We start from the raw sequence: 27,550 nt of genomic DNA on the forward strand, positions 1-27,550 counted from the left end.
GGTGTGAGAATCCTAGGTCGCCGTTTATTTATTCTTCAGCTTGTTTTTTATGCCGTCCCTCAAAACTCCCAGCTCTAGACACTGGAGGGAGCCAGTGTGATCTTTCTCCACCTCCCAGCCTTTGTGCACGCCGCGCAGTTCTGCCACGCATCCCGGCTTCCTATTCAGTTACACCTGTACACCCGATGCTGCCCTTCGGGTTCAAGACACCAAATTCCCGCCCGCCAGAATTTTCCTCAATTGGGCAATTCCCTTCCCTGCCATAAGGAAAATGGTTTTCGAAGTCTCAGGAATGACAGCCTCGGCAGAACAAAGTAAACACCTGCCCCACGCAGCAGCCCTCGAGGGGAAGAGGCCCCGTGGGCGCGGCCATCTCAAGGCAGGGACCGCGCGGGTGCGGCCATCTTCCCTCCGCGCAGGCGCCGCGGCCCCGCCGCGTTCGCGTGGGGCCAGGGGGAGGGGGGCGAGAGGGGGCCCAGTGGTGACTATTGGCGGACGCGGGCTCAAAGCCCCCACTGAGCGTGCGCACGCCCAGCTGCTGCAGCCCTGTAGGCTGCGGAGACCGAGTCGGTCCCGAAGCGGAAGTGCTTTTCGGAGCCAGTTCTTGTACTGGTCTTCTCTGCAGTGAGCAGAAAATCTATTGTCGAGAGGGTGAGAGGGGGGTGGGGGTTGAGAGGGCGAGCGCTAGAGGTGATGGGCTGTGATGGGGACTTCTGCGGGGGATGAACGAAGGGGGATTTGGTGGTGGGGGGTCATTGATGTGGGGAGTTAGGGGGTGATGGGGTGATGGGAGACCGATTGAAGGTCTCTGGGCACGATAGTGAACAAAGTTATGGGACTAGTCAGGGTTGAATGGGGCTTGCTAAACGTTGACTTTTACACATTTTCCAGCACAGTGACCTGCGCTAAGGGTTCATACGCACTTCTCAGGCCCCTCCTTAGGCGCGCCCCCCTCTCTGCCCCTCTCCCCTTGCCCACGCGCCCCAGGGTAGGGGCCTGGTGTGAATACAACCTCTGAAGTGAATCTGCACCCGAAGGCTTCCTTCTGACTCCTGGGCAAGCCGGCCCCAGTGAGGTGAGGAGAAGGAAGAGGCACCTGAGAGGACTCACCTCAGAGCTTAAAGCTTGGGGTTTGGGGGGCGGGGTGGGAGACACTAGTGCTACGGGGTCTGCGGGGGGTGGGGCGGGGGGGGTGGGATCGTCGGGATTCAAATATCACGAGGATGATAGTTTTAAAAGTTCAGTGTTCTTGGTGTTTAACAAATGCTAGCACATTTGAATTACAGATTAATTAAAAATAGAGGGAAAGAAAATCAAAAGGAATTGATTTTATCCCCCTAAATTTAAACGTCCATTCTTAGACAGTTTTTAGTGTGTATTAGGGGTATGCATTTTTAAACATTTCACATATAGTTTGAAATGAGTTCCTGCAGTTTTATAACCTACCTTTTTTTCATTCAGAAGTTTACTGTGATTCAGCTTAAAAATTTATTGTGACATTTTAAAAACTTTTAATTTAGAAATATGTACAGAAAAGTACACAGATACTAAAGTATACAGTTCCATACAATATTTTAATAGCTGTGTAGCATTTCTTCCCTTGTATTTTCTTAATAATCTCTTATCTTGAGTCATATAAGGTTAATTTTGGCATCTATAAAGTTAGAGATGAGATGAAGGTACTTATAGAGGAATCGTGATACATTAGAATGCATTATTTCATTAAGGAAAATGGCTGGAAATACAATTTTTGGGTCAGTACACAAGTGTATATAGGAAAAAATCTTTTGTGTTAGATGCTTATGTGAGGAAGAGTCAAGAATACACAGGTGGGTGTTCAAACCACAAGGGTGCCCAAACTTCCACAGATTGGCTTCATTCCCAGCCAATGAGGGTATTTCTAGGCAGATAGTTCCGGGCAGATAAGCCTGATGAGTACTCTCATATGCTGTACACTTCTCCATTCTTCCAGTTCAGCCTTCACACGTCTCTGCCTTTTCCCAAGAAGAGCAGGAAATGGCCAAGTCCCAGGTAAGTATGTTGTCTGTTCCTCCCCACCGCACCCCCCCCCCTTTTTGAACCATGGATGTGATGAGCTATGTAGGAATTTCTGACATAAATAGGAAATTATTTGTAAATAAGCATTAGGATTGGGAAATGAGAGGCAGCCGCAAGGCCAAGTTAGAATGTAGACATGGAGGACTTAGGATGTAACATATACTAACATTGACTTACAGATATCTCTTTGAGCCTCTGGCTGCCAGAGGGAAACTTAACTAGGAAGCTGGCTCCCCTTAGTTATCAGGAGAGAGCACACCGAGTCCTCAGGGAAGTAAAGGTTTCCTGTAATTGCCTTCCAAGGCATTTCTTTTCTGAGTCTTCATATGGATGGTGGAATTGTCTTCAGCCACAGCAGTGATAAATGCAATCCCTGGTTTCCTGCAGATATTTCTTATGGCATTCCTCAGTGAGCTGAAGACACAATGTCAAAGTGGAATTTGGGAATGAAATATCTTAGGGAACTTGCTTTTCTTGGAATCGTTTTCCTGACGTAATTTTATAAGTCAGACTTAGGATTTTCACTTGGCCAAGAGACAGAGTCCTGTAGGTGCTCACAGCCAGCCATCTTTTTCTATTCACTTAAAAAATGTTTAAAATTAGTGTGCATTAGTAATTGTTTTTGTTGTTATTGTCCAGTACAATAAATGTGAACACATTTGGCATTGTTAAAGTCAGTGCTGGGATGAAGGTATGTCACCAATACAGATTGGTGTAACTAATCTATGGGATAGAGAATGGTTTCATCAGGCCAAAAAAAAAATGCCTTATGCTACCCCTTTATGTCTAATCCTTCCCCACCTATAACTTCAGGCAACCACAGATTTGTTCTGTGTCACTATAGTTTAATCTTCAAGAATGTCATATAAAGGAATCATATGGCACGTAACCTTTTTTAAAAAAATTAAATGATCTTTTGAGATAATCCACTGATGTGCAATTATAAAAATAATACAGAGAAATCCTGTGTATCCTTTACCTAGTTTCCCCCAATGGTACATCTTAACAAAGCTATGGTATAATGTCATGACCAGGATGTTGACTGTGATATGGTCAAGACATAGTTCCACCACCAGAAAGATCCCTTATGTTGCCCTTTTATTGCTAAATCCACCCCTTTTCCCCAGTCCTTCCATTCTTAGTTAGACTCCTGGGAAATACCATTCTCCATTTCTAGAATTTTGTCATTTCAAGAATGTGATAAAAAAAATCAAATCATAGAGTGTGTGACCTTTTGAAACTGAGGGTATTTTACTTGCTGTAGTTCCCTGGAGACTGAGATAAGTTGTGTGTATCAGTTCTTTTTTTTATTGCTGGATAGTATTTATGGTATAGAGGTACCACAGCTTATCTATCCATTCTCCTGTTGAAAGACATTTGAATTGTTTCCAGGTTTTGGAAATTATGAGTACAACTAAACATTCATACATAGGTTTTTGTGTGAACATATGTTTTCATTTCTCTAGAATAAATATTGGATTGCTGGGTCATACGGTAAGTGTATGTTTAACTTTTTAAGAATCTGCCAAACTGTTTTCCAGAATGGTTGAGTCATTTTTCATTTCCACCAGCAACGTATAAGAATTCCAGTTGCTTCACATTTTTGCCAGCACAGGATATTGTCAGCATTTTTAATTTTAGTCATTCTAGCAGTATAGTTGGTATCTCATCATGGCTTTAATTTGCATTTCACTAATAGCTAGTGATGTTTAAGATCTTTATATATGCTTATTTACTTTTCGTATATCCTCTTTGATGAAGTGTGCAATCAGCTCTTCTGCCTATTTAAAATTGGATTTTTTGTTTTCTCACTATTGAGACTTGAGAGTTATTTATATAGTCTGTGTACAAGTCCTTTGTCAGATACATAGTTTGTATGGTTTTTCTTTTAATTCTCTTAACTCTCTTCACAGAGTAAGAATTTTTAATTTTGAAAATGTCCAGTTTATGAATTATTTCCTTTATGTGTTGTGATTTTGGTGTCAGGTTTAAGAACTCTCTGCTGGATTCTAGGTCGTGAAGATTTTTTCCAATTCTATAAGTTTCATAGTTTAAAATTTTACATTTAGGCCTATGATCTCTTTTGAATTAATTTTTATATAAGGTGTGGAGATTAGGTTGAGGGTTATTATTTTGTATATGGAATTCCATTTGTTCCAACCCCATTTGTTGAAAGGATCATTTTTCTCTTTTGAATTGCTTTTGGAGTTTTGTCATAAATCAGTTGACCATATTTGTGGATCTATATTCGGACTCTGTTCTATTGATCTATATATCTTACCTAACCCTTTGCCAGTACCATGCTTTTTTTTAAGTTTTCATTTAAATTCCAGTTGGTTAACATGCAGCTGTTTCCATAATTTGGCTATCGTAGATAATGTTGCTATAAACATTGGGGTGCAGATATCCCTTTGAATTAGCATTTTTAAAAAGATTTTATTTATTTATTCATCAGAGACATCAGAGACACGGGGCGGGGCAGAGACACAGGCAGAGGGAGAAGCAGGCTCCCCGCAAAAGCCCGATGTGGGACCCAATCCTGGATCCCGGGATCATGCCCTGAGCCGAAGGCAGATGCTCAATTGCTGAGCCACCTAGGCGTCCCAGTATTTTTTTATTCTTTGGGTAAATACCTAGTAGTGTGGTTGCTGGATTGTAGAATAGGTCTATTTTTAAATTTTTGAGGAACCTCCATACTGTTTTCCAGAGTGGCTGCACCAGTTTGCATTCCCACCCACAGTACAAGAGGGTTCCCCTTTCTCCACAACCTCACTAACACCTGTTTTTTTAAAAAATGTTTTAAAGATTTTATTTATTTGAGAGTGCAGGAGCACGGGTGGGGGAGGGACAGAGAAAGAAGCAGACTCCCCACTGAGCAGGGGGCCCCCTCCAAAAAAAAAGCTGAAGACAGATGCTTAACCCACTGAGCCATCCAGGCACCCAACACTTGCTGTTTTTTTATGATTGTTGATTTTAGCCATTCTGACAGGTGTGAGGGGATAACTTATTGTAGTTTTGATTTCCATTTTACTGATGATCAGTGATGTTGAGTGTCTTTTCACGTGTCTCTTAGCCATCTGGATGTCTTCTTTTGAAAAAAGTCTATTGTCTTCTGCCCATTTTTTTTTTAAAGATTTATATATTTGAGAGAGAGCGAGTGTGCAGAGGAGAGGGGCAAAGGGAGCGAGACAGAGAGAATCCCAAGCAGACAGTGTGATGAGCATGGAGCCCAATACAGGGCTCTATCTCACAACCCTGAGATCATGGCTTGAGCTGAAACCAAGATTGGATGATTAACCGATTGTGCCACCCAGGTGCTCCTTCTGCCCATTTTTAAAATTGGATTATTTGTTTTTGGGGTGTTGAGTTTTGTTAATTTGTTATAGGTTTTGGATACTAACCCTTTTTCAGATATGTCATTTGCACATATATTCCCCCATTCTGTAAGTTGTTTTTTAGTTATGTTGATTGTTTCCTTCACTGTGCAGAAGCCTTTTATTTTGTTGAAGTCCCAATAGTTCATTTTTGCTTTTGTTTCCCTTGCCTCGGGAGACATACCTAGAAAGCTGTTTCTGCCCATGTCAAAGAAGTTACTGCTGGTGTTCTCTTCTAGGATTTCTATGGTTTTGTGTCTCACATTTCATCTATTTTGAATTTATTTTTGTGTATGATACAAGAAAGTGATCTGGTTTTATTCTTTTACATGTTGCCTTCCAGTTTTCCCAACACCATTTGTAGAATGCAAATTCCTGCTTTGTCCAAGATTAATTCACCATATAGTGTGGGCTTATTTCTGGGGTTTCTCATCAGTTCTGTTGATCTATGTGCCTACTTTTGTGCCAGCACCATACTGTTTTGATTACTATAGCTTTATAATATAACTTGAAATCTGGAATTGTGATGCTTCCAGCTTTGTGTTTCTTTTTCAAGGTTGCTTTGGCTATTCGGGGCCTTTTGCGGTTCCATACAAATTTTAGGATTGTTTGTTCTAGCTCTGTGAAAAATGCTGTTGGTATTTTGATAGGGATTGCGTTAAATGTGTAGATTGTGCTTTGGGTAGTATAGGCATTTTAACAATATTTGCTTTTCCAAACTATATGCACAGAATGTCTTTCCATTTCTTTGTGTCATCTCCACAATTTCTTTTTTTTTTAAGATTTATTATTGGAGAGAGGGAGAGAGAGTGGGCGAGCAGGAGGAAGGCGCAGAGGGACAGGGACAATCTCAAGCAGGCACCACGTTGAGCATAGAGCCTGATGTGGGGCTTGATCTCACAACCCCGAGATAATGACCCGAGCCGAAATCAAGAGTCTTAGCCCTAGCTGACTGAGCTATCCAGGCACCCCTGTCTTTCCATTTCTTTGTGTCATCTTCAATGTCTTTTATCAGTATTTTAGTTTTCAGAGTTCAGGTCTTTTACCTCTTTGGTTAGGTTTATTCCTAGGTATCTTACTGTTTTTGGTGCAGTTGTAAATTGATTCCTTAATTTTCTTCTGCTGCTTCATTATTGGTAAATAGAAATGTAACAGATTTTTGTACATTGATTTAGTATCCTGAGACTTTACTGAATTTGTGTATCAGTTCTAGCAGTGTTTTGGTGGAGTCTTTCAAGTTTTCTATAGACAGTGTCATGTCATCTGCGAGTAGTGAAAATTTTACTTTTTCTTGCCAATTTGGATGCTTTTTATTTATTTTTGTTCTCTGATTGCAGTGGCTAGGACTTCCAGTACTCAGGTAAATAAAAGTGGAAAAGTAGATATCTCTGTCTTGTTCCTGACTATAGAGGAGAAGCTCTCAGTTTTTCCCCATTGAGGATGATTTTAGCTGTTGGTTTTTCATAGATGGCCTTTATGATGTTGAGGTATGTTCCCTCTAAACCTACTTTGTTGAGAGTTTTTATTATGAATGGATATTGTACTTTGTCGAATGCTTTTTCTGCATCTATTGAAATGATCATATGGTTCTTATCCTTTGTTTTATTAATGTGATGTATCACATTGATTGATTTGTGAACATTGAACCACCCTCACAACCCAGGAGTAAATTACACTTGATCGTGGTGAATGATTTTTTTACTGTATTGTTGGATTTCGTTTGCTAGTATTTTATTAAGAATTTTTACATCCATGTGAATTCATCAGGGATATTTGGTCTATAGTTCTCTTTTTTAGTGGTGTCTTTATCTGGTTTTGGTATCAGGGTAATGCTGGCTTCCTAGAATGAATTTATAAGTTTTCCTTCCTTTTCTATTTTTGGAATAGTTTTAGAAGAATAGGTAGTAACTCTTCTTTAAATGTTTGGTAAAAAAATTTGTCTGTGAAGCCATCTGGTCCTGGACTTCTTAGTATATGTGCTGCCGAAGTGAACACTCTGGACTTTGTTTGTTGGGAATTTTTTGATTACTAATTCAATTTCCTTGCTGGTTAGGGTCTGTTCAAGTTCTCTATTTCTTCTGTTTCAGTTTTGGTAGCTTATATGTTTGTAGGAATTTATCCGTTTCTTCTAGGTTGTCCAATTTGTTGGCATATAGTTTTTCATAATATTCTCTTATAATTGATTTCCATGCTGTTAGTTGTGATCTCTCCACTTGGATTTGTGTTTTTATTTATTTGGGTCCTTTCTCTTTTCTTTTTGGTAAGTCTGGCAAGAGGTTTATCAATTTTATTAATTTTTTCAAAGAACCAGCTCCTCATTTCATTGAACTGTTCTATTGTTTTGTTTTTTTTTTAGTTTCTGTATCATTTATTTCTGCTCTAATCTTTATTATTTCCTTGTTTCTGCTAGCTTTGGGCTTCATTTGTTGTTGTTTTTCTAGCTCCTTTAGGTGTAAGGTTAGGTTTTTTATTTGAGTTTTTTTCTTGCTCTTTTTTGAAGATTTTATTTATTTATTCGAGAGACACAGAGAGAGAGAGGGGCAGAGACATAGGCAGAGGGAGAAGCAGGCTCCCTGTGGGGAGCCTGACAGCGGACTCGATCCCAGGACCCTGAGTTCACGCCCTGAGCTGAAGGCGGATGCTCAACCACTGAGCCCCCTAGGTGTCCCTTTTATCTTGCTTCTTGATATAGGCTTGTATTGGTATATAATTCCCCCTTAGGTCTGCTTTTGCTGCATCCCAAAGGTTTTGGACCTTTATGTTTTAATTTTCATTTGTTTCTGTGTATTTTTTTAAATTTCTTCTTTGATTTCCTGGTTGACCCATTCATTGGGAGCATATTGTTTAAACTCCATATGTTTGTGGTCTTAAGAGATTTTTTCTTGTGGTTGACTTCAAGTTTCATAGCATTGTAGTCAATCTTTTTGTATTTGTTGAGTCCTATCTTGTGACCTAATCTGTGATTTATTCTGGAGAATCTCCCATATGCACTTGAGATTTTTTTTTAATTTAATCATGATAGGCATAGAGAAAGAGAGGCAGAGACACAGGCAGAGGGAGAAGCAGGCTCCATGCCAGGAGCCTGATGCGGGACTCGATCCCAGGACTCCAGGATCGTGCCCTGGGCCAAAGGCAGGCGCTAAACCCCTGAGCCACCCAGGGATCCCCTCCCATATGCACTTAAAAAGAATATATATTCTGCTGTTTTGGGATGGAATGTTTGAATATATCTGTAAGTCTATCTGGTCCAGTGTGTCATTCAAAGCCATTGTTTCCTTGTTGATTTTCTGTCCCTTGATGTAAGTGAGGTGTTAATATCCTCTACTATTATTATCAATTAGTTTCTTTATGTTTGTTATTAATCGTTTTATATATTTCAGTGCTCCCAGGTTGGAAGCATAAATACTTTCAATTGTTCTATCTTCTTGTTGGATTGTCCCGTTTATTATGCTATAGTGCCCTTCTTCTCTTGTTACAGTCTTTGTTTTAAAGTTTAGTTTGTTCAGTATAAGTAGTTACTCTGGCTTTCTGTTGACATTCATTTATGTGATAAATTTTTCTTTATCCCTTCACTTTCAATCTGTAGATGTCTTTAGGTCTAGAATGATTCTCTTGTGTGAAGTGCCTGGCTAGTTAGGTCAGTAGTCATGTGACTCTTGGAGTTGTGAGTTTGAGCCCCATGTTGGGTGTAGAGATTACTTTAAAAATGAATGAATGAATGAATGAATGAATGAATGAATCTCTTGTAGGCAGCATACAGATGGGTCTTGTTTTTTTTTGTTAAAGATTTTCTTTATTTATTCACAAGAGACACAGAGAGAGAGGCAGAGACATAGGCAGAGGGAGGAGAAGCAGGCTCCATGCACGGAGCCCGATGTGGGACTAGATCCCTGGACTCCAGGATCATGCCCTGAGCTGAAGACAGACGCTCAACCGCTGAGCCACCCAGGCATTCCCCAGGTCTTGTTTTTTTTTAATCCATTTTGACACCTTATGTCTTTTGAAACATCTAGTACATTTACATTCAGAACAATTATTGATAGATATGCATTTATTGGCATTTTGTTTCTTTTGTTGTTGTTTCTGGAGATTTTCTCTGTTCCTTTCTTGTCTTTGTCACTTTTGGCCTTTCCTTTCCACTCAAAGACTTCCTTTTAATATTTCTCGCAGGGCTAGCTTAGTGGTCACGTACTCCTTTATTTTTTGTTTGTCTGGGAAACTCATTATCTCTCCTTCTATTCAGAATGATAGCCTTGCAGGATAGAGTATTCTTGGCTGCAGATTTTTCCAGTGATCACTTTGAATATATTATGCCACTTCCTTCTGGCTTGCCAAGGTTCTGTTGATAAATCTGCAGCTGGCCTTATGGGTCTTCCCTTGTACATTAAGGACTAATTTTTTTAAAGATTTTATTTTTATTTTATTTTTTTTTCTTTAAGTTGTGCACTTTATTGAACTGGTAAAGATTTTATTTTTTAAGTCATCTCTATACCCAAAATGGGGCTCAAACCCACAACCTCAAGATAAAGAATTGCATGCTCTACTAGCTGAGCCAGCCAGGCATCCTTAAGGACTTCTTTTGTTTTACTGCTTTTAAGATTTTATTCTTTATCATTATATTTTACAAATCTAATTACAGTATATCTTGGTGTTGGCCTGCTTTTGTTGATTTTGATAGAAATTCTCTGTGTCTTGTGGATCTAGATGCCTGTTTCCATCCCCAGATTAGTTTTCAGCTACTATTTCTTCAAATAAATTTTCTGCCCCCTTTTCTCTCTTCCTCTTCTGGGACTCCTACAATATGAATGTTATTACATTTGATGGTGTCACTGAGTTCCCTAAGTCTATTCTCATGTTGCATAATTCTTCCCTCTCTTTTATTCAGCTTCGTTACTTTCCGTTACTTTCCGTTACTTTGTCTTCTACATCACAGATTCTTACCTCTGAGTCTTCCAGCCTGCTGTTTATTATATCAGGTGTGTTTCTAGGGTTTTTTTTTTAAAAAGATTTTATTTATTTATTCTTGAGAGACACAGAGAGAGAGTGAGGCAGAGATACAGGCAGATGGAGAAGCAGGCTCCATGCATGGGACTCGATCCCGGGTCTCCAGGATCACACCCTGGGCTGATGGTGGCGCTAAACCACTGAGCCACCAGGGCTGCCCATGTTTCTAGTTTATTGCACTTTTCATCTCTGATTATTTCTTTTTTTTAAATTAGCCCCCCCTCCCACAGTGTGAGGCTTGAACTCACAATGCTGAGATCAAGAGTTGGACACTTAACTGACTAAGCCACGCAGGTATCCTTGATTCTTTTTTTAACTTGTATCTCTCATTTTAAGTGTCTCACTGATGTCTTCTCCTCTTTTCTCAAGCCCAGTGAGTATCCTTATGATTGTTGCTTTAAGTTCTCTATCAGGCCTTTTACTTATATCTGTTTTGGTTAGATCTCTGGCCATGGCCTTGCTCTTTTCATTTAAGAGTTTGCTTTATCTTCACATTTTATCTAAGTCTCTGCCTTTTTCTGTGTGGTAGAGAACCATTTATTTATCCTGCTTCTGAAAGTAATGGCCTTATGAAGAGGCTGTGTAGTGCCCAGGGCCTGGCACTTCATGGAGTGTCTCCTGTGTGTGCTGTTTGAGCCCTGCTGTTGTAGTTCCAGCTGCTCTGTCCTTCATGCCAGTTATCTGCAGAGGCTCTCCTTGCCTGCTCTGGGCAGCATTTGGTCCCTGGTCTGAATGTAGTGAGTTTGAACTAGGTGTGCTGTGGTCTGCCTGTGAAACGAGACCCATCACCAACTTCACTGGAACTAAGGCCCTGCAGAGCCCTCTGGTCAGGAGATGGGTGGACAGGGGTTTGTGCTGGCCTCTGGGGAAGGGGCATGCCGTGCTGGGACTGAGGCTGGCGTGACTGAGAAGGGCAGTTCCACCCGAGTGCTGGAGCAATAGACTTGGTGTAAGCAAGTCAGGTAGCCGGCGTCAGCGACACGTTCCTTGCTACAGATGGCCCTGTGTATGCTGAGGGGTAGGGAATTGAAATGGCATTGGCCAGCCTCTTTGTTCCCATGGAGGTGTCTCCATGAGTGTTGCCTCTCAGGCATACCCTCCAAGAAGAGTGAATAATTTTCCTACTGTGTTACCCAGGTATTGAGCTTATTTTTGTATATGCTATATGAAAGCGGTCCAGTTTCATTGTTTTGCATGTAGCTGCCCACTTTTCCTAGCACTCATTTATTGAAGAGACTGTCTTTTCTGCATTGTTCTATTCTTGCCTCCTTTGTTCTCGATTAGTTGACCATATAAGCATGGGTTTATTTGTGGGGTCTCTATTTTGTTCCATGATCTATATGTGTCTCTTTTTGTCCCAGTACCATACTTTTTTTGATTACCTTTGTAGTATAGTTTAAAATCAGGGAGCATGATACCTAGCCTTGTTCTTTCTTAAGATTGCTTTGTCTGTTGGAGATGTTTCGTGGTTCCTTTTAAAGTTTAGGATTATTTGTTATAGTTCTGTGAAAAATGCTCTCGGTATTTTAATAGAGGTTGCATTAAATCTGTAGATTGCTTTAGCTACAGCATTTTAACAATATTTTTTATTTCAGCCTATGAGCATGATATCTTTCCATTTATTTATTTGTGTCATCTTCCATTTCTTTTGTCAAAATACATGGTTTTCAGAATACATGTCTTTTGTATCCTTGGTTAAATTTATTCCTAAGTATTTTAGTTTTTTTTGATGCACTTGTAAATCTGTTATTTTTTATTTTTTTATTTATTCATGAGAGACACAGAAAGAGAGAGAGAGGCAGAGACACAGACAGAGGGAGAAGCAGGCTCCACACAGGGAGCCTGATGTGGGACTCGATCCCCGGTCTCCAGGATCAGGCCCTGGGCTGAAGGCAATGCTAAACCACTGAGATACCCAGGCTGCCCCTGATTTACTTTCATTATTAGTAATTGTTCTTCAGATTTTCTAATTCTTCATGATTCAGTCTTGGATAATTGTATGTTTCTAGGAGTTTATCCATTTCTGTCTGATTTGTTGGTATATAATTGTTGATAGTATTTTCTTAATCCTTTGCATTTCTGTGGTATGAGTTGTAATTTCTCCTTGATTGTTTCTGATTGTATTTATTTGGGCTCTCTCTCTTTTCTTGAGTTCTGGCTAACAATTTGTTGATTTTGTTTACCTTTTCAAAGAAGCAGCTCTTAGCCTCATTGATTTTTTTTTCTTTTTTTTTTTAAGATTTTACTTATTTATTCATGAGAGACACACAGAGAGAGACAGAGACATAGGCAGAGGGGAGAAGCAGGCTCCCTGTGGGGAGTCTGATGCGGGACTTGATCCCAGGACGCGGAGATCATGACCTAAGCCAAAGGCAGATGCTCAACCACTGAGCCACTCAGGCGCCCCTTATTGATGTTTTCTGTACTTTTAGTCTCTATTCCATTTATTTCCAATCTGATCTTCATTCTTTCCTTTTTTCCTACTAACTTCGGGCTTTGTTCTTCTTTCTTTATTTCCTTGAATGTTAAGACAGTGTTTATTTGATGTTTTTTTGTTTCCTGAGGTAGGTCTGTATTTCTGTGAACTTCTCTCTTTAAAACAGTTTTTTTTTTAATTTTTTTTTTAATTTTTTTTTATTTTTATGATAGTCACACAGAGAGAGAGAGAGAGAGAGGCAGAGACACAGGCAGAGGGAGAAGCAGGCTCCATGCACCGGGAGCCCGATGTGGGATTCGATCCCGGGTCTCCAGGATCGCGCCCTGGGCCAAAGGCAGGCGCTAAACCGCTGCGCCACCCAGGGATCCCCTAAAAGTGCTTTTGCTGTGTCCCAAAGATTTTGGAACATTGTGTTTCTATTTTCATTTGTCTCATGTTATATTTTTTAAAGATTTTTATTTGTTTGTTTATTTTATAGAGAGAAAGAGCACATGTGAGTGGGGGTATGGGCAGAGAGAGAGGGAGATAGGAAATCCCAAGCAGATTCCATGTTGAAGAGAGCCTAACAGAGGGCCCAATCTTAAGACTCAGATCATGACCTGAGCTGAAATCCAGAGTTAGCACTTGACTGAGGCACCCAGGCACCCCTGTTGATTTCTTTTTGATTTTTTCTTTTTTTAATCATTTATTTATTAAAAGATTTTATTTATTCATGATAATAGAGAGAAAGAGTGGCAGAGACACAGGCAGAGGGAGAAGCAGGTTCCATGCAGGGAGTCCACTGTGGGACTCGATCCCGGAACTCCAGGATCACGTGAGCCCTGAGCCGAAGGCAGATGCCCAACTTCTAAGCCACCCAGGTGTCCCACTTTTTTTAAAAAAATATTTTAAAGATTTTATTTATTTATTTATTTATTTATTTATTTATTTATTTATTTATTTGAGAGAGACAGAGATAGCAACAGAAAGCGCAAGCAGGGAGGAGAGGGAGAAGCAGGCTCCCCGCCAAGCAGGGAGCCCAACACAGGGCTGGATCCCAGGACCCTGAGATCATGACCGGAGCTGAAGGCAGACGCTTAACTATCTGAGCCACTCAGGCATCCCTGATTTCTTTTTTTTTAAGATTTTATTTATTAGAGAGAGAGTGTGTACACAAGCAGATGGGAGGAGGGGAGAGGGAGAAGATTCTTGATTGGCTGTTTAATACCATGTTGTTTAGTCTCCACATGTTTGTGTTTTTCCAATTGTGTCTTGTAGCTGATTTTTAGTTTCATACCATTGTGGTAGAAAAGATGCTTGATATGATACCAGTCTTGTTAAATTTTTAAGACTTGTTAAAAAAATTTTTTAAGACTTGTTTTGTGATCTAACATGTGGTCCATACTGGAGAATGCTCCTCGTGCACTAAAGAATGTGCATTCTCCTGTTTTGGAATGGGGTGTTCTGTGTATGTCTATTAGGTCCATGTAGCCTAATGTGTTGTGTAAGGTCAATGTTTTCTTATTGATTTTCTGTCTGGATGAACTATCCATTGATTTAAGTGAGGTGTTATAGTCTCTTACTATTATTGTATTGCTATTTCTCTCTTTATTTCTGTGAATATTTGCTATGTATATTTAGACGCTCCTATATTCAGTGCATAGATGTTTACAAATGTCATGTTCTCTTGTTGGATTGATTCTCTTATCATTATGTAGTACCCTTCTTTGTCTTTTGTTATGATCTTTGTCTTAAAGTCTAATTTGTCTGATACAAGTATTGCTACCCAATCTCTCTTCATTTCCAGTTCCATGTTAAATCTTTTTTTCATTCCTTTACTTTCAGTCTGTGAGTCTTTAGGTTTAATGAGTCTCTTACAGGCAGCATATAAAAGGGTTCCCCCCCCCATTCACCCACCCCATGTCTTTACATTTAATTATTGATAGGTATGTACTTACTACCCTTTTGTTCAATGTTTCTGGCTGTTTTTTAGTTCCTCTTTGTTTCTTCTTTTCTTTTTTCCCTTGTGGTTTGTATTCTTTGGTGTTATGTTTAGATTCCTTTGTCTTTTTATGTATTTACTGTAAATTTTTCTTTGTGGTTACCGTTAGGTTTACATATAACTTGCATCTAACAGTCATTTTTAAGTTGACAGTAAAATGGGGTGTCTGGGTGGCTCAATCAGGGAGGCATCTGCCTTTGGCTCACGTCATGATCTCAGAGTCCTGGGATCGAGTCCTGTGTCAGGCTCCTTGCTCAGCAGGAAGCCTGCTTCTCCCTCTCCCTCTCCCTCTGCCTGCCATTCACTCTGCTTATGTGAGGAAGAGTATTCTATATCTAGCTGTAAGTTTGTTGTGTCCATGGAAGGAGGTGATTTCATGGTTTTCCCATAGGACCATCTTGAACTCCCATTGTGGTTTTATTTTTTAAATTATTTTTAAAATATTTTTTTTATTTTTTAAAATATTTATTTATTCACGAGAGACACAGAGAGAGAAAGGCAGAGACATAGGCAGAGGGAGAAACAGGCTCCCTGTGGGGAGTGCAATGCAGGGGACTTGATCCCAGGACCCCAGGATCACACTCTGAGCCAAAGGCAGACACTCAGTCACTGAGCCACCCAGGCAGGTGCCCCTCCCATTGTGGTTTTTAATTTGGAGTTTATTCACGACTAATGATGTTAAATATCTTTCTGTGTGCTTATTTGTCATTTGTATACCTTCTTTGGCTTAATATCTTTCTTCTGCCTTTTTTTTTTAGTTTTAAGAGTTCTTTATTCTCAATACATTTTTTTTGCCAGAGTATGATTTATAAGTATTTTATTTGGTTCTGTGGCTTTTTCTTCTTTGAACAATGTCTTTTGAATTTTGCTGTCCCATCTAAGAAGGTTAAAGAAATTTTCTCCTGTGTGTGTGTGTGCATGTGTGTGTATTTTATTAAGTAGGCTCCACACCCCGTGTGGAGCCCAACATGGGGCTTGAACTCACAACTCAGAGATCAAGACCTTAGCTGAGAAGAGCTTGTTGGATACTTAACTGCTGGGCCATCTCCTGTATCTTCTTCTAGAAATTTTATAGGTTTAGAGTTTGCATTTAGGTCTGTGATCTGTTTTGAGGTTTTAAGTTTTATATAGGTTGGCGGTATTTACTGGAGTGGTTTTTTTTTTTTTTTTTTTGCATATGTATATCCAATTGTTCCAGCACCATTTGTTGAAAAGGAAGCTCCCATTTTCCTTTGAATTGCCTTTGCACTTTTGTCAACAATAATTTCTAAGTATAAAGATAGAAAATACATTTAATTGTACATGAAATGCAGTTTATATGTGTGCAGCTTGATGCATTATCACAAAGTGAATGCACTGAGTAGTTGCTTCCCAGGTCAAGATTAGAACGTAAGGAGGACCTTCGAATTCCCACTCACGCCCTCTCCCAATCAGTATCACCCACAAAGATAATCAGTCTCCTGACTTTTAACATCATTGATTCACCTTGCCTGTTGTCTTGCTATGTGTAAAGAGAATCATGCAGTGTGTACTCTTGTGTTTGGATTCTTTTGCTCATCAGTACATCTGTGAGATTCATCTGTGTTGGATATGCAGTTTGTAGTTCATTTATTTTCATTATCACACAGGATTCCATTGAATGACTGTGCCACAATTTACCCATTGTGTTGTTGAGGGACATTTGAATCTTTTCTACAATTTCATTTTAGAAGTAGTGCTTCTGTGAACATCTAGAGCATATGTGCGTGATTTTCTTTATGCTGTGTACCTAGAAATAGAATTATTGGGTCATAATGTATACAAATCATTAACTTTAGTAAATACTGTCAATTAACTTCCCCAAGCAACTATGCCAGTTTATATTCCTACTAAGTATGAGAGTTCTCATTTCAACACAATCTTACGATACTTTAGTGTGCTTAATTAGAACCTTTCTGGTGGGAGCATAGGAATGTCTCACCAGAGATTTTCATTTACCAGAGTGCTAATGTGGTTGAGTACATTCTCTTATGTTCATAGGTCATTTGGGTTTTGTTTTAGTGAAGTACATATCCACATCTCTTCTCTGTTTTCCTGTGTTGTGTATTTCTTACTGGTTTGCAGGGATTTTATATGTTCCAGATAAGATCCCTTCATAACTTTTGAATGTTGCAGAGAATCTCCCCATTTAAAGCTTGCCTTTTTACTGTTGTACTTTTATTTTTTTTGTTTTATTTAAATTCCAGTTAGTTAAGATAGTGTTTTTTTAAAAGGTTTTATTTATTTATTCATGAGAGACACACAGAGGGAGGCAGAGACATAGGCAGACATAGGCAGATGTGGGACTTGATCCCAGGACCACACCCTGAGCCAAAGGCAGATGCTCAACCAGCCACCCAGGTGCCCCAAGATAGTGTTATATTAGTTTCATATGCACAATATAATGATTCAACATTTACATATAATACCTGGTGCTCATCACAAGTGCCTCCCTTAATCCCTATCACCTGTTTCACCCATCCTCCCACCCACCCACCCTCCTACCTCCCCTCTGGTAATCATCAGTTTGGTGTCTGTAGTCAAGAGTCTGGGGCAGCCCGGGTGGCTCAGTGGTTTAGCGCCGCCTTCGGCCCAGGGCATGGTCCTGGAGACCTGGGATTGAGTCCCACGTCAGGCTCCCTGCATGGAGCCTGCTTCTCCCTGTGTCTCTCATGAATAAATAGATATAAATCTTTGGGGAAAAAAAGAGTCTGTTTTTTGGCTTGCCTGTCTGTCTCTCTCTCTCTCGTTTTCCCCTTTCCGTGTTCATTTTGTTTCTTAAATTCCACATATGAGCGAAATCATACGGTATTTATTTTCCTTTGATGGACTTATTCCACTTAGCATAATACTCTCTAGCTCCATCCACATTGCAAATGGCAAGATTTTGTTCTTTTTTTATGGCTGAGTGCTGTTCCATTGTATACATATACCACCACATCTTCTTTGTCCATTTAGGCTCTTTCCATAATTGGGCTATTGTAGAAAATGCTGCTATAAATGTTGGGGTGCATGTATCCCTTCAAATTAGTATCTATGAATCCTTTGGATGAATACCTAGTAAAGCAATTGCTGGATTATAGGGTAGTTCTATTTTTAACTTTTTGAGGAACCTCTATACTGTTTTCCAGAGTGGCTGCACCAGTTTGCATTCCCACCACCTTTTCTCCACATCCTTGCCAACATCTGTTATGTTAATTTTAGCCATTCTGACAAGTGTGAGATGGTTTTGATTTGTGGTTTCTCATCGTGGTTTTGATTTGTATTTCCCTGTTGTACTTTTAATCTTGTAACATTTATAAACCTTTTTTTCCCTTTATGAGTAGCATTTTTCACATCTTGTTTTAGAATTCTTTCTCTACCCCAAGACTATGAAAACATTTTCCTGTACTCTTTTATAGGCCCCTTATTGTGTTATCTTTCACATTAGATTTATAATTTATCTGTAGCTTATTTTTGCGTATGGTGAGTTAGTGGCTAAATGTGATTTTTCCCCCTATATAGGTATCCAGCTAATCTGTCCATATTTATTTGAAAAGATCATCTTTTCCCCACTGCCTTGCCAGTGTCAACTTTGTTGACACTCAGGTGTCCATACATACTTGGATTCTCTTTGTAGTCCTACTGGACTATTTGTCTATCCTTGTGCAAATACTGCATCGTCTTACGTATATCCTATATTCTTATGGAATATTCCATATACTTGATGGAATAGGTTTTTTTTTACCCTGGTTTGTAATTTTCCAAGGAAGTAGGCATCCTGTATTAAGTCATCATCATGAACTGGGAACCCAGTCAGCAGTTCCCTACATTGCATCCTCATCACCCAGTTGTCAGTGTTTTAGAGTAAAAGGAATGTGCAATTACAGGAACTCGTGGCATTTGAGGATGTGCTTGTGGATTTCACCCCAGAAGAGTGGCAGTACCTGAACTCTTCACAGAAGACTCTGTACAGAGAAGTGATGCTGGAGACCTATGGCAACCTGGTCTCTGTGGGTAAGAATGGCTACATCGAGTAATTTTGCTGCTTCTGATTATTGTGTATGGTAGAGGGCCATTCCTTTCTCAGTTTGGAAAACTTGTAAGGTCTCCGAACTGCTTGAAAAGTTTGACATTGAAATGTTCCGGGATCAAAGTTTCCTGACAGGGTGTTTGTGAACTCAAAACCCAGGTGAAATGGTTTGACTTGACCATTGAGTCAAGTGATAGGTCTCTCATGCTGCCCCAAACTCCACCTTCCTATTTCTCAGAGGCTCTGAAGACCCAAGGAGGTATCACTGTCATTTATCATTAGCAGGGCAGCAGGATACCAAACCAGATCTCATCCTCAAATTGGAGTTAGAAGGTCCATGCCTGGCAGAAAGAAAAATCTCAGTTTGGAGCTTTCCAGGTAAGTGGGGTTGACTCAGATGATGGAGACAGGAGGTGCCAGCTTGTCAACCAGGGGTGAGGACCTCTGAAAGAGCTTTCAGGGGTGTCTGGAGAAGGGTTGTGACCCTTTGATGTTATTGGACAAGAGACCAGAACACCCCAGACATGAGACTGACATTCCTCACCCTTGTCCCACACCTACCAGACCACTTCCCTTAAGTTGGTGCTTACCCAGAAGTTTCTGCTCCTTTACTTTCCCCAGTGGATACATGTCCTGTTAAGTGCCAGTCCCCACCCCCAAGCCCTGCCACTTCTCTCATTTTCATTTCCCATTGCCTTATCTGAAGCCAGGCCCAAAGGAATCACGGGCCAAGGGACTGATAGTCTAATTCCAAATTGAATTACCTGTTTCTATCCAGTTTAGATAGTCCTATCAGACTTGTTTGCCTGTTTTCATCTTGATTGTCTTTTTTTTTAAAAAAATAGCTTTATCAAGATATAATTCACAGACCATAACATTCACTCTTTTTGAAGTATACAAATTCAGCGATTTTTAGTATACTCACCAGGTTATGAAGCCATCACCATTATCTAATTCTATAATGTCATTATCACCCCAAAAAGAAACCCTCACCCCTATCAGTCAGTCTCCATTTCCAACCACCACTCCCCTCAATGCCCTGGCAACTACTTCCTGCCTCAATAGTTTTTCCTATTCCAGAGATTTCATATAAATGGAAGCATACAAAATGTGGCCTTTTATGTTTGGTTTCTTTCACTTGACGGCTTCAAGGTTCATTCATAGTGTAGCACGTATCAGGACTTCAATTCTTTTTATGGTAGAATCATATTCTCTTGTCTGGATATGCCACTTTTGTTTATCCATTTATCTGTTGATGGATATTTAGGTTGTTTCCACTTTTTTGGCTATTATAAAGCTACTATGTGGGAGCTTGGGTGGCTCAGCAGTTGAGCGTCTGCCTTCGGCTCAGGGCGTGATTCCTGGGTCCTGTGATAGAGTCCCACATTGGGCTCCCTGCATGGAGCCTGCTTCTCCCTCTGCCTGTGTCTCTGCCTCTTTCTCTCTGTGTCTTTCATGAATAAATAAAATCTTTTTAAAAAGCTGCTATGAACATTTGCATAGAATTTTTTTTTAATTTATGATAGTCACACACAGAGAGAGAGAGAGAGAGAGAGGCAGAGACATAGGCAGAGGGAGAAGCAGGCTCCATGCACCGGGAGCCCGACGTGGGATTTGATCCCGGGTCTCCAGGATCGCACCCTGGGCCAAAGGCAGGCGCTAAACCGCTGCGCCACCCAGGGATCCCTGCATAGAATTTTTATGGTGATGTATGTTTTGAGTATGTACATGGGAGTGGAATTGTCAGACACGTGTTTAACATTTTGTAGAACTGTCAAATGGTGAATATTCTGTTCTCAAAAATTTTTGTCCAGTGTTTTAACACTCACAGATGATTCTTGCCTGAATCAATTTATAAGATGGTTGGAAGAAGAGTGAATTTTCTATCATTCCTTATATATTTATAACTTGGCATTCTTCTCTTACCCCATCCCATTAATGAACTAATTTTAGTATCAGTATGGATTCAGATTTTTATTTTCCAGTATGCTCCAATGCATTAAAGTCTACTGTTATTATACATCTTGTTGGGTTTATTAAAAAAAAGATTTTTGAGAGTGAGAGTAAGCAAGAGAGAGCATGAGCAGAGGGAGGGGGCATAGGGAGAGGGAGCAGCAGGTTCCCTGCTGAGGAGGGAGCTGATGCGGGGCTCGATCCTGGGATACTGGGATACCTGAGCTGAAGGTAGATGCTTAACTGACTGAGCCACCCAGGCAACCCTCATTATTCATTTTGATGTTCAAATTGACCTCAGTTTGTCTAGTAGGAGTCCTTTCAGGCTGGCTCCTCTGTCTTTTAACATGACCCCATCTTTCTTTGAGTACTTTCTAATACAAAAATATGTTCTAGGTTCACGCTGTACATTCCCTGTTTCAGACCCAGAATCAGCAACTTCTCCAAGGATCTTTGATTCCTTTTAGTGGTGAATATCATTGAGAAATCAGGATTTGAATGCAGGGTGTGCTCGGATTCTTGTTTCTCAAAACCTACAAATGATTCCTGTCTATCTTTCCCCCACCCCCCTTTTATTTTTTTTAAAGTAACTAGTCAATTTGTCTTTTAGTTTCCCACAATCTGGACTTTGCTGCGTGCCTTATGGTATTTAATATAGTCGTCTGTCCCTTGTTTTTCTTATAAATTGGTGGTTAGATTCTGAAATTTGATCAGATTCAGGGTTCTACTTTTTTCTTTTAACAAGTTTACTTCCTAGCTGGTGTGACATACTTCCATCAGGAGGCGTGTAATGCTTGGTTGTTTATTGTAGTTAACAGTAGTGACTATTGCTTATATCTTCATTAGTGTTTGCAAAATGTGGGCAGCCCTGGTGGCTCAGTGGTTTAGCGCTGCCTTCGGCCCAGGGTGTGATTCTGGAGACCCGGGATCGAGTCCCACCTCGAGCTCCCTGCATGGAGCCTGTTTCTCCCTCTGCCTGTGTCTCTGCCTCTGTCTCTCTCTCTGTGTCTCTCATGAATAAATAAATAAAATCTTTAAAAAATTTTTAAAAAATGTTTGCAAAATGGTGATATTTTGTTGTTCCTTCTTTGTTGATTAGCTGGAATACTTCTATAAAGAGGACTGCCTTTCATCTGTTATTTGCTTATATGTTAGTTGCATGAGTTCTGTTTCAGTTATGTATGTTTTTCTATTTGTTTACCAGTTTTAAAAGTAATGAGTTGGTTTTGTAGCATTATTCAAAAGATGACTATTGTGTGTTTTAATCCATTGCCTTATTCTCACTATGAATCAAATTGCCCTATCTCTGGCCAACAGAAACCCCTTCAAATTGGCTCCTGAGTCTTTGGTAGCTTCCTTGCTTTCGGATGTTACAGGTTGTTCCAGGTTCAATTCATGGCCTGGAATCAGACATTTCTCTAAGGAACCCTGTGTTTTTTCCTTTTTTTGTGATAAATACTGTTTTGAGACCACAATTTGGATGTTAGGGAATTGTTTCTAGGCCTTTTAAAAATTGACAGAGCTTGGAACTATGTAAAAAATATTTTTAAAAAAGATTTTCTTTCTTTATTTGAGAGAGCATGAGCAGGGGGAGGGGCAGAGGGAGAAGCAGACTGTCCTCTGAGCATGGAGCCTGATGCAGTGCAGGGATTGATCCTGTGACCTTGGGATCATGACCTGAGCTGAAGGCAGATGCTCAACTGACTGAGCCGCCCAGGCATCTCACAAAAAGGCTTTTAAAAGAAAACATATCATGTTTTCAAATTGGTATTTCCACTTCATTTAAAAAAATCGGTATTTCCAAATCTAATTCCGGACTTAAAGGTTTTTAATTTGTTAATCTTACATCATTTTTTTAAAAAAATTTATTTATTTATTCATGAGAAATACAGAGAGGAGAGAGAGAGGTAGAGACACAGGCAGAGGGAGAAGCAGGCTCCATGCAGGGAGCCCTATGTGGGACTCGATCCTGGCCTCCAGGATCATGCCCTGGGCTGAAGCCAGCGCTAAACCGCTGAACCACCTGGGCTGCTCTGTTAATCTTAAATCTGATGGTAATATTGTTAATATTATTCTGAGACTGCTGTCTATAGTGGTTTGAATCAATTGAGGTAATCATGTTGGTATCATTGATAATCAAGACTTCATGGTTGGAAATGGTTTAGAAATACAGATGAGGATATATTATTATTGTGGAATCCTTTTAAATTCAGTTTTGCTTTATGATAATGTAAAATACTTGGTTCCAAAGTCAAGTCTAGAAAACAAGGTGTATTTGAAGCAGTTCAGCTTCTTTCCCTTCATTTCACTCTTTTCCTTCCTTCTGTAGGTAACCATTCATTAAAATTGAAAGGTATATTCTTCCATTGTTTACATGATGAGTGTATATAAATATATATTTCTTTCCTTAGAAAAATGGTAGCCTACTATGTACAGTTTTTTTAAAGATTTTTTGTATTTATTTTTAAGGATTCATTTATTTATTCATGAGAGACACAGGCAGAGGGAGAAGCAGGCTCCTCACAGCCCACAACTCCAGGATCATGCCCTGAGCCGAAGGCAGATGCTCAACACGGCTGAGCCACCCAGATGTCCCAAGATTGTATTTATTTAACAGAGAGTGCACAAGCAGGGGGAGTGCCGGGCAGAGAGAAGGGGAGAATCACGCTTCCTGCTCAGCAGGGAGCCTGATGCAGGGCTTGATCCCAGGATTAAGTTAAATATAATTCCTTTTTATAGTAGTGTAGTGGCTCTTAATCATAATAGTTGTTCTTGCAGTAGTAGCATCAGTTGTTTTAGTAAACAGTTGAAAGTACTTCCTGTGTGCCATGCATGCCCTGTTACAAATAGTTTAATCCCATCAACATATTTAGGTGGGCACTGTTATAATTCCTGTTTCCAGGTAGGAAATAAAATATGAATAGATTAAATTGCTAAGGTCACAGAGCAGGTGAGTGGTTGAGTCAGGATTTGATCCTGGGTTAGAAGGTTTATGGCCCTAATTATGCTGCTTCTTACCACCAGATTTAGTAGATGCTTGGTGGAGCTTGTGTTCTATTAGGTGTACTTTGTAAAAGTTTTTTTTTCTGAACCTGGGTGGTTCAGCCAGTTGGGCATCTCAGAGTACTGCAATCAAGCCCCGCATGGGGCTTCCTCCTCATCAGGGAGTCTGCTGATCTGTCTTCCACCTCCTTACCCCTCCCCACTGCACAGCTCAGTCTCTCTCAAATAAGATCTTAAAAAAAAACTTTTTCTGTGATTCTGATGTTCATGTGTGACTAAGAATTAGTGCTTTGCTAATGAAATTAAGGATGTCCTAACAACATGCTCCATTTTAAAATTCAGTTTTACTATTTCAAATGTTATTACTATTAAATCTAAGTGGTAGTATGAGTAGTTTTTTACTGTTTCATCTTCTCTGTATGTTTGATAATTTTGATACAAAATTTTAGGAGAAGGTGAAAACTACAGAAATCATTAAAATTCATTATATATGCAAAAATTATTTACCATATTTTACTGACTTCAAGATCCAATTGATTTTAATACATACTAAGAAAAATTGGCACCAATTAATTGATGACATGCCATTGGTTATAAGGTACATTTGGATTCAGAGATGTGTTAAAATGTGAAATAATATGCATCTTACAGTTGATGAAATATGGTATATTTAAGGCGAATCTTTGCAACTTTAACTGTCTAAGTGAGCAGTACAGATGACTACTTTAGAAATTTAAAAAATTAAAGTTAGGAAGATCAGAGTAAGCTTTTGTGGAAAGACTGAATTGCTTCTTGAAAGTTATCTGAATTCTGATTATAGCATAACATGAGGAAGGAGTTGGCATTAATATAGACATAGTTTTTAGTGAAAATAGTGAAAACAGGAGCAGAAAATAGTGAAAACAGGAGCAGAAGGTAATATTGAACTATGAATGCAAACTTAGATGAATCCAGAATGGGAAAGTTCTTTAAGGGTTTTTTGTTTTGTTTTGTTTTTTGTAAGGTTAATTATTCTAGATCTTTGTCCTATTCACTAAGAATGTGGATTTGGGATTGTTGTAAGATTTGAATCCACTAACCACACTTGCATTTTACCTAGTTAGAAATAGCGTAAGTCATGTATGCTTAAAGGTTGATAAGTTCCCCAGAGTTTATGGAAATCCGAGATGATGTAAAAGTAAAGGTAAGAAATACTGAGATGTCAGGGTAAGATTGTTCTTGGTAACAAAGAGACTAGCAGGTGGGATTTCAGTAAAAGAACAAGATTTGATGGTTAAGACTCTCTCTAGGAACTCAGATAAAATGAGATAATACTGTCAGCTTTTATAGGGTAGGGTATTTTTAAAGAAGGTCCATTATAGAATGTTAAATTACAAAAATGATTTATTTTTCCTTCTAGAAGAAGCCTGTCAAGTTGATGAACAGATTGAGAGACAGCACCAAGTTGACCAAGATAGATATTTGTTGATGCAAGTTGGATTCCCTGACAAAACAATTATCACCAAGACTGGCTATGACTATAATGAATTTGGAAATGCATTTCATCTGAATACAAACCTTGTTGCTTCAATACAAAGATCCCATAAGCATGAGTCATTTGGAAATAGTATGGTAGATAATTTAGACCTATTTACCAGAAGCTCTGTAGGAAAGAAACATGATAATGGATGTGCAAAATTATTCTTCCATACCGAATATGAGAAAACAACTCCTGGAGTAAAACCCCATGGATATAGAGAGTGTGGGAAAGCCCTCAGGCGAAAGAAAGGTCTTAGTCTACAAGAGAGAATTAAAAATGGAGAGAAACCCTTTGAATGCACCGCGTGTAGGAAAACCTTCAGCAAGAAGTCACACCTCATTGTACATTGGAGAACTCATACAGGAGAGAAACCTTTTGGATGTACTGAATGTGGAAAAGCCTTTAGCCAAAAATCTCAGCTCATTATACACTTGAGAAGTCATACAGGAGAGCGACCTTTTGAGTGTCCAGAATGTGGAAAAGCATTCAGAGAAAAGTCAACTGTCATAATACATTACAGGACTCATACAGGAGAGAAACCTTATGAATGTAATGAATGTGGAAAAGCCTTCACTCAGAAGTCAAACCTCATTGTCCATCAGAAAACCCACACAGGAGAGAAAACTTACGAATGCACTAAATGTGGGGAATCTTTCATACAGAAGCTTGATCTAATTATACATCATAGTACGCATACAGGAAAAAAACCCCATGAATGTAATGAGTGTAAGAAAACTTTCAGTGATAAGTCAACCCTCATTATACATCAAAGAACTCACACGGGGGAGAAACCTCATAAGTGTACCGAATGTGGGAAGTCTTTCAATGAGAAGTCAACCCTCATCGTGCATCAGCGAACTCATACGGGAGAGAAACCCTATGAATGTGACGTGTGTGGGAAAACCTTCACCCAAAAATCAAACCTTGGCGTACATCAGAGAACTCATTCAGGAGAGAAACCTTTTGAATGTAATGAATGTGAGAAAGCATTCTCTCAGAAATCCTATCTCATGCTCCACCAGAGAGGTCATACAGGAGAGAAGCCCTATGAATGCAGTGAATGTGAAAAAGCATTTTCCCAGAAATCATACCTCATTATACATCAAAGAACTCATACGGAAGAAAAACCCTACAAATGTAACGAATGTGGCAAAGCCTTCAGAGAAAAGTCTAAGCTCATTATACATCAGAGAATTCACACAGGAGAGAAACCCTACGAATGTCCTGTATGTTGGAAAGCTTTTAGCCAAAAGTCTCAGCTCATAATACATCAGCGAACACACACAGGAGAGAAACCCTATGCATGCACCGAGTGTGGCAAAGCCTTCAGGGAAAAATCCACATTCACTGTACACCAGAGAACTCATACTGGAGAGAAACCCTACAAGTGTACAGAATGTGGAAAAGCCTTTACCCAAAAATCAAACCTTATTGTGCATCAGAGAACACACACGGGAAAGAAGGCCCATGGGAAAGGCCACAGCCGTAAGTCAAAGCTCATTGCACATTAGAGAGTAGGATCAAGGGTGCCTGTTTACATTCACTGAGGGAAAGTTTTGTCCGTTGAATTAACACTTCAAAAGTACGTTCTGACTTCTGGTTCAAATACAGGGAGTAAAAGTCAGCCTCTCTTCTTTTTAGCTCAGTCTTCACCAAAACACTACAAGGAGCAAAAGCAAAAGTGTCATCTCTAATGTGACACAATGAGAAGATAGCAGAAATCCCGATGAGAGTACTGCCAGAGGCAGAGGAGATTGAGCACCGGGGCAGGAGACGTCAAAGGGAACACTCAGGGCTGCAGCTGTGAGACAGCACTGGTGAGGACACTTAGTAGAGGTTCAGGATAGCCTCTGAGTGCAAGGCCAACCACCATCCACAGCAGTACCAGCTGGCATGGGCAGGAAGGAGGTAGGAGGTCTCTTAGACCCATTTGGGGGTCCAAGGGAGAGGCCTTGACAAGGGATTGCTCAGACAAGCCATATTTGTAGAAAGTAGTCTGTACTCATGAGCAGAGCACTTGGCAGGGGCTAGGGTGAGAGTAGGGGAGTGTTCCTTCTGAAGAACCCTACAGCTGCCCAGTTTACTGACTCTTAGAGGTCAACTCTAAAAGAAATACCAAATGGAAAAAGAAAAAAAAAAGCAATTGTAAGAAAAACTTATCCGCCTAGAATGTCGCCCTGGTTTCTTATCC

At 39.8% G+C, this 27,550-nt stretch overlaps 1 protein-coding gene across 5 annotated transcripts; it reads left to right on the forward strand.

The window, feature by feature from the left end:
- Nucleotides 1–488: 488 nt before the first annotated feature.
- On the forward strand, nt 489–27,550 carry ZNF182 (zinc finger protein 182). 5 transcript variants are annotated; one of them, XM_072815764.1, is made up of 6 exons: nt 494–651; nt 892–1,075; nt 1,973–2,031; nt 18,742–18,868; nt 19,170–19,262; nt 25,243–27,550. In XM_072815764.1, exons 3-6 carry the CDS (start codon nt 2,017–2,019, stop codon nt 26,868–26,870), a joined length of 1,863 nt encoding a protein of 620 aa, XP_072671865.1. In that variant the 5' UTR covers nt 494–651; nt 892–1,075; nt 1,973–2,016; the 3' UTR covers nt 26,871–27,550. The 5 variants fall into 5 exon arrangements, with proteins under 5 accessions (XP_072671867.1, XP_072671865.1, XP_072671866.1 ...); XM_072815763.1 differs by having other exon boundaries at nt 498–651; nt 25,240–27,550; XM_072815762.1 differs by having other exon boundaries at nt 500–651; nt 19,167–19,262; nt 25,240–27,550.

This window comes from Canis lupus, chromosome X (genome assembly GCF_048164855.1).
Source record: "Canis lupus baileyi chromosome X, mCanLup2.hap1, whole genome shotgun sequence".
Taxonomy (NCBI): Eukaryota; Metazoa; Chordata; class Mammalia; order Carnivora; family Canidae; genus Canis; species Canis lupus.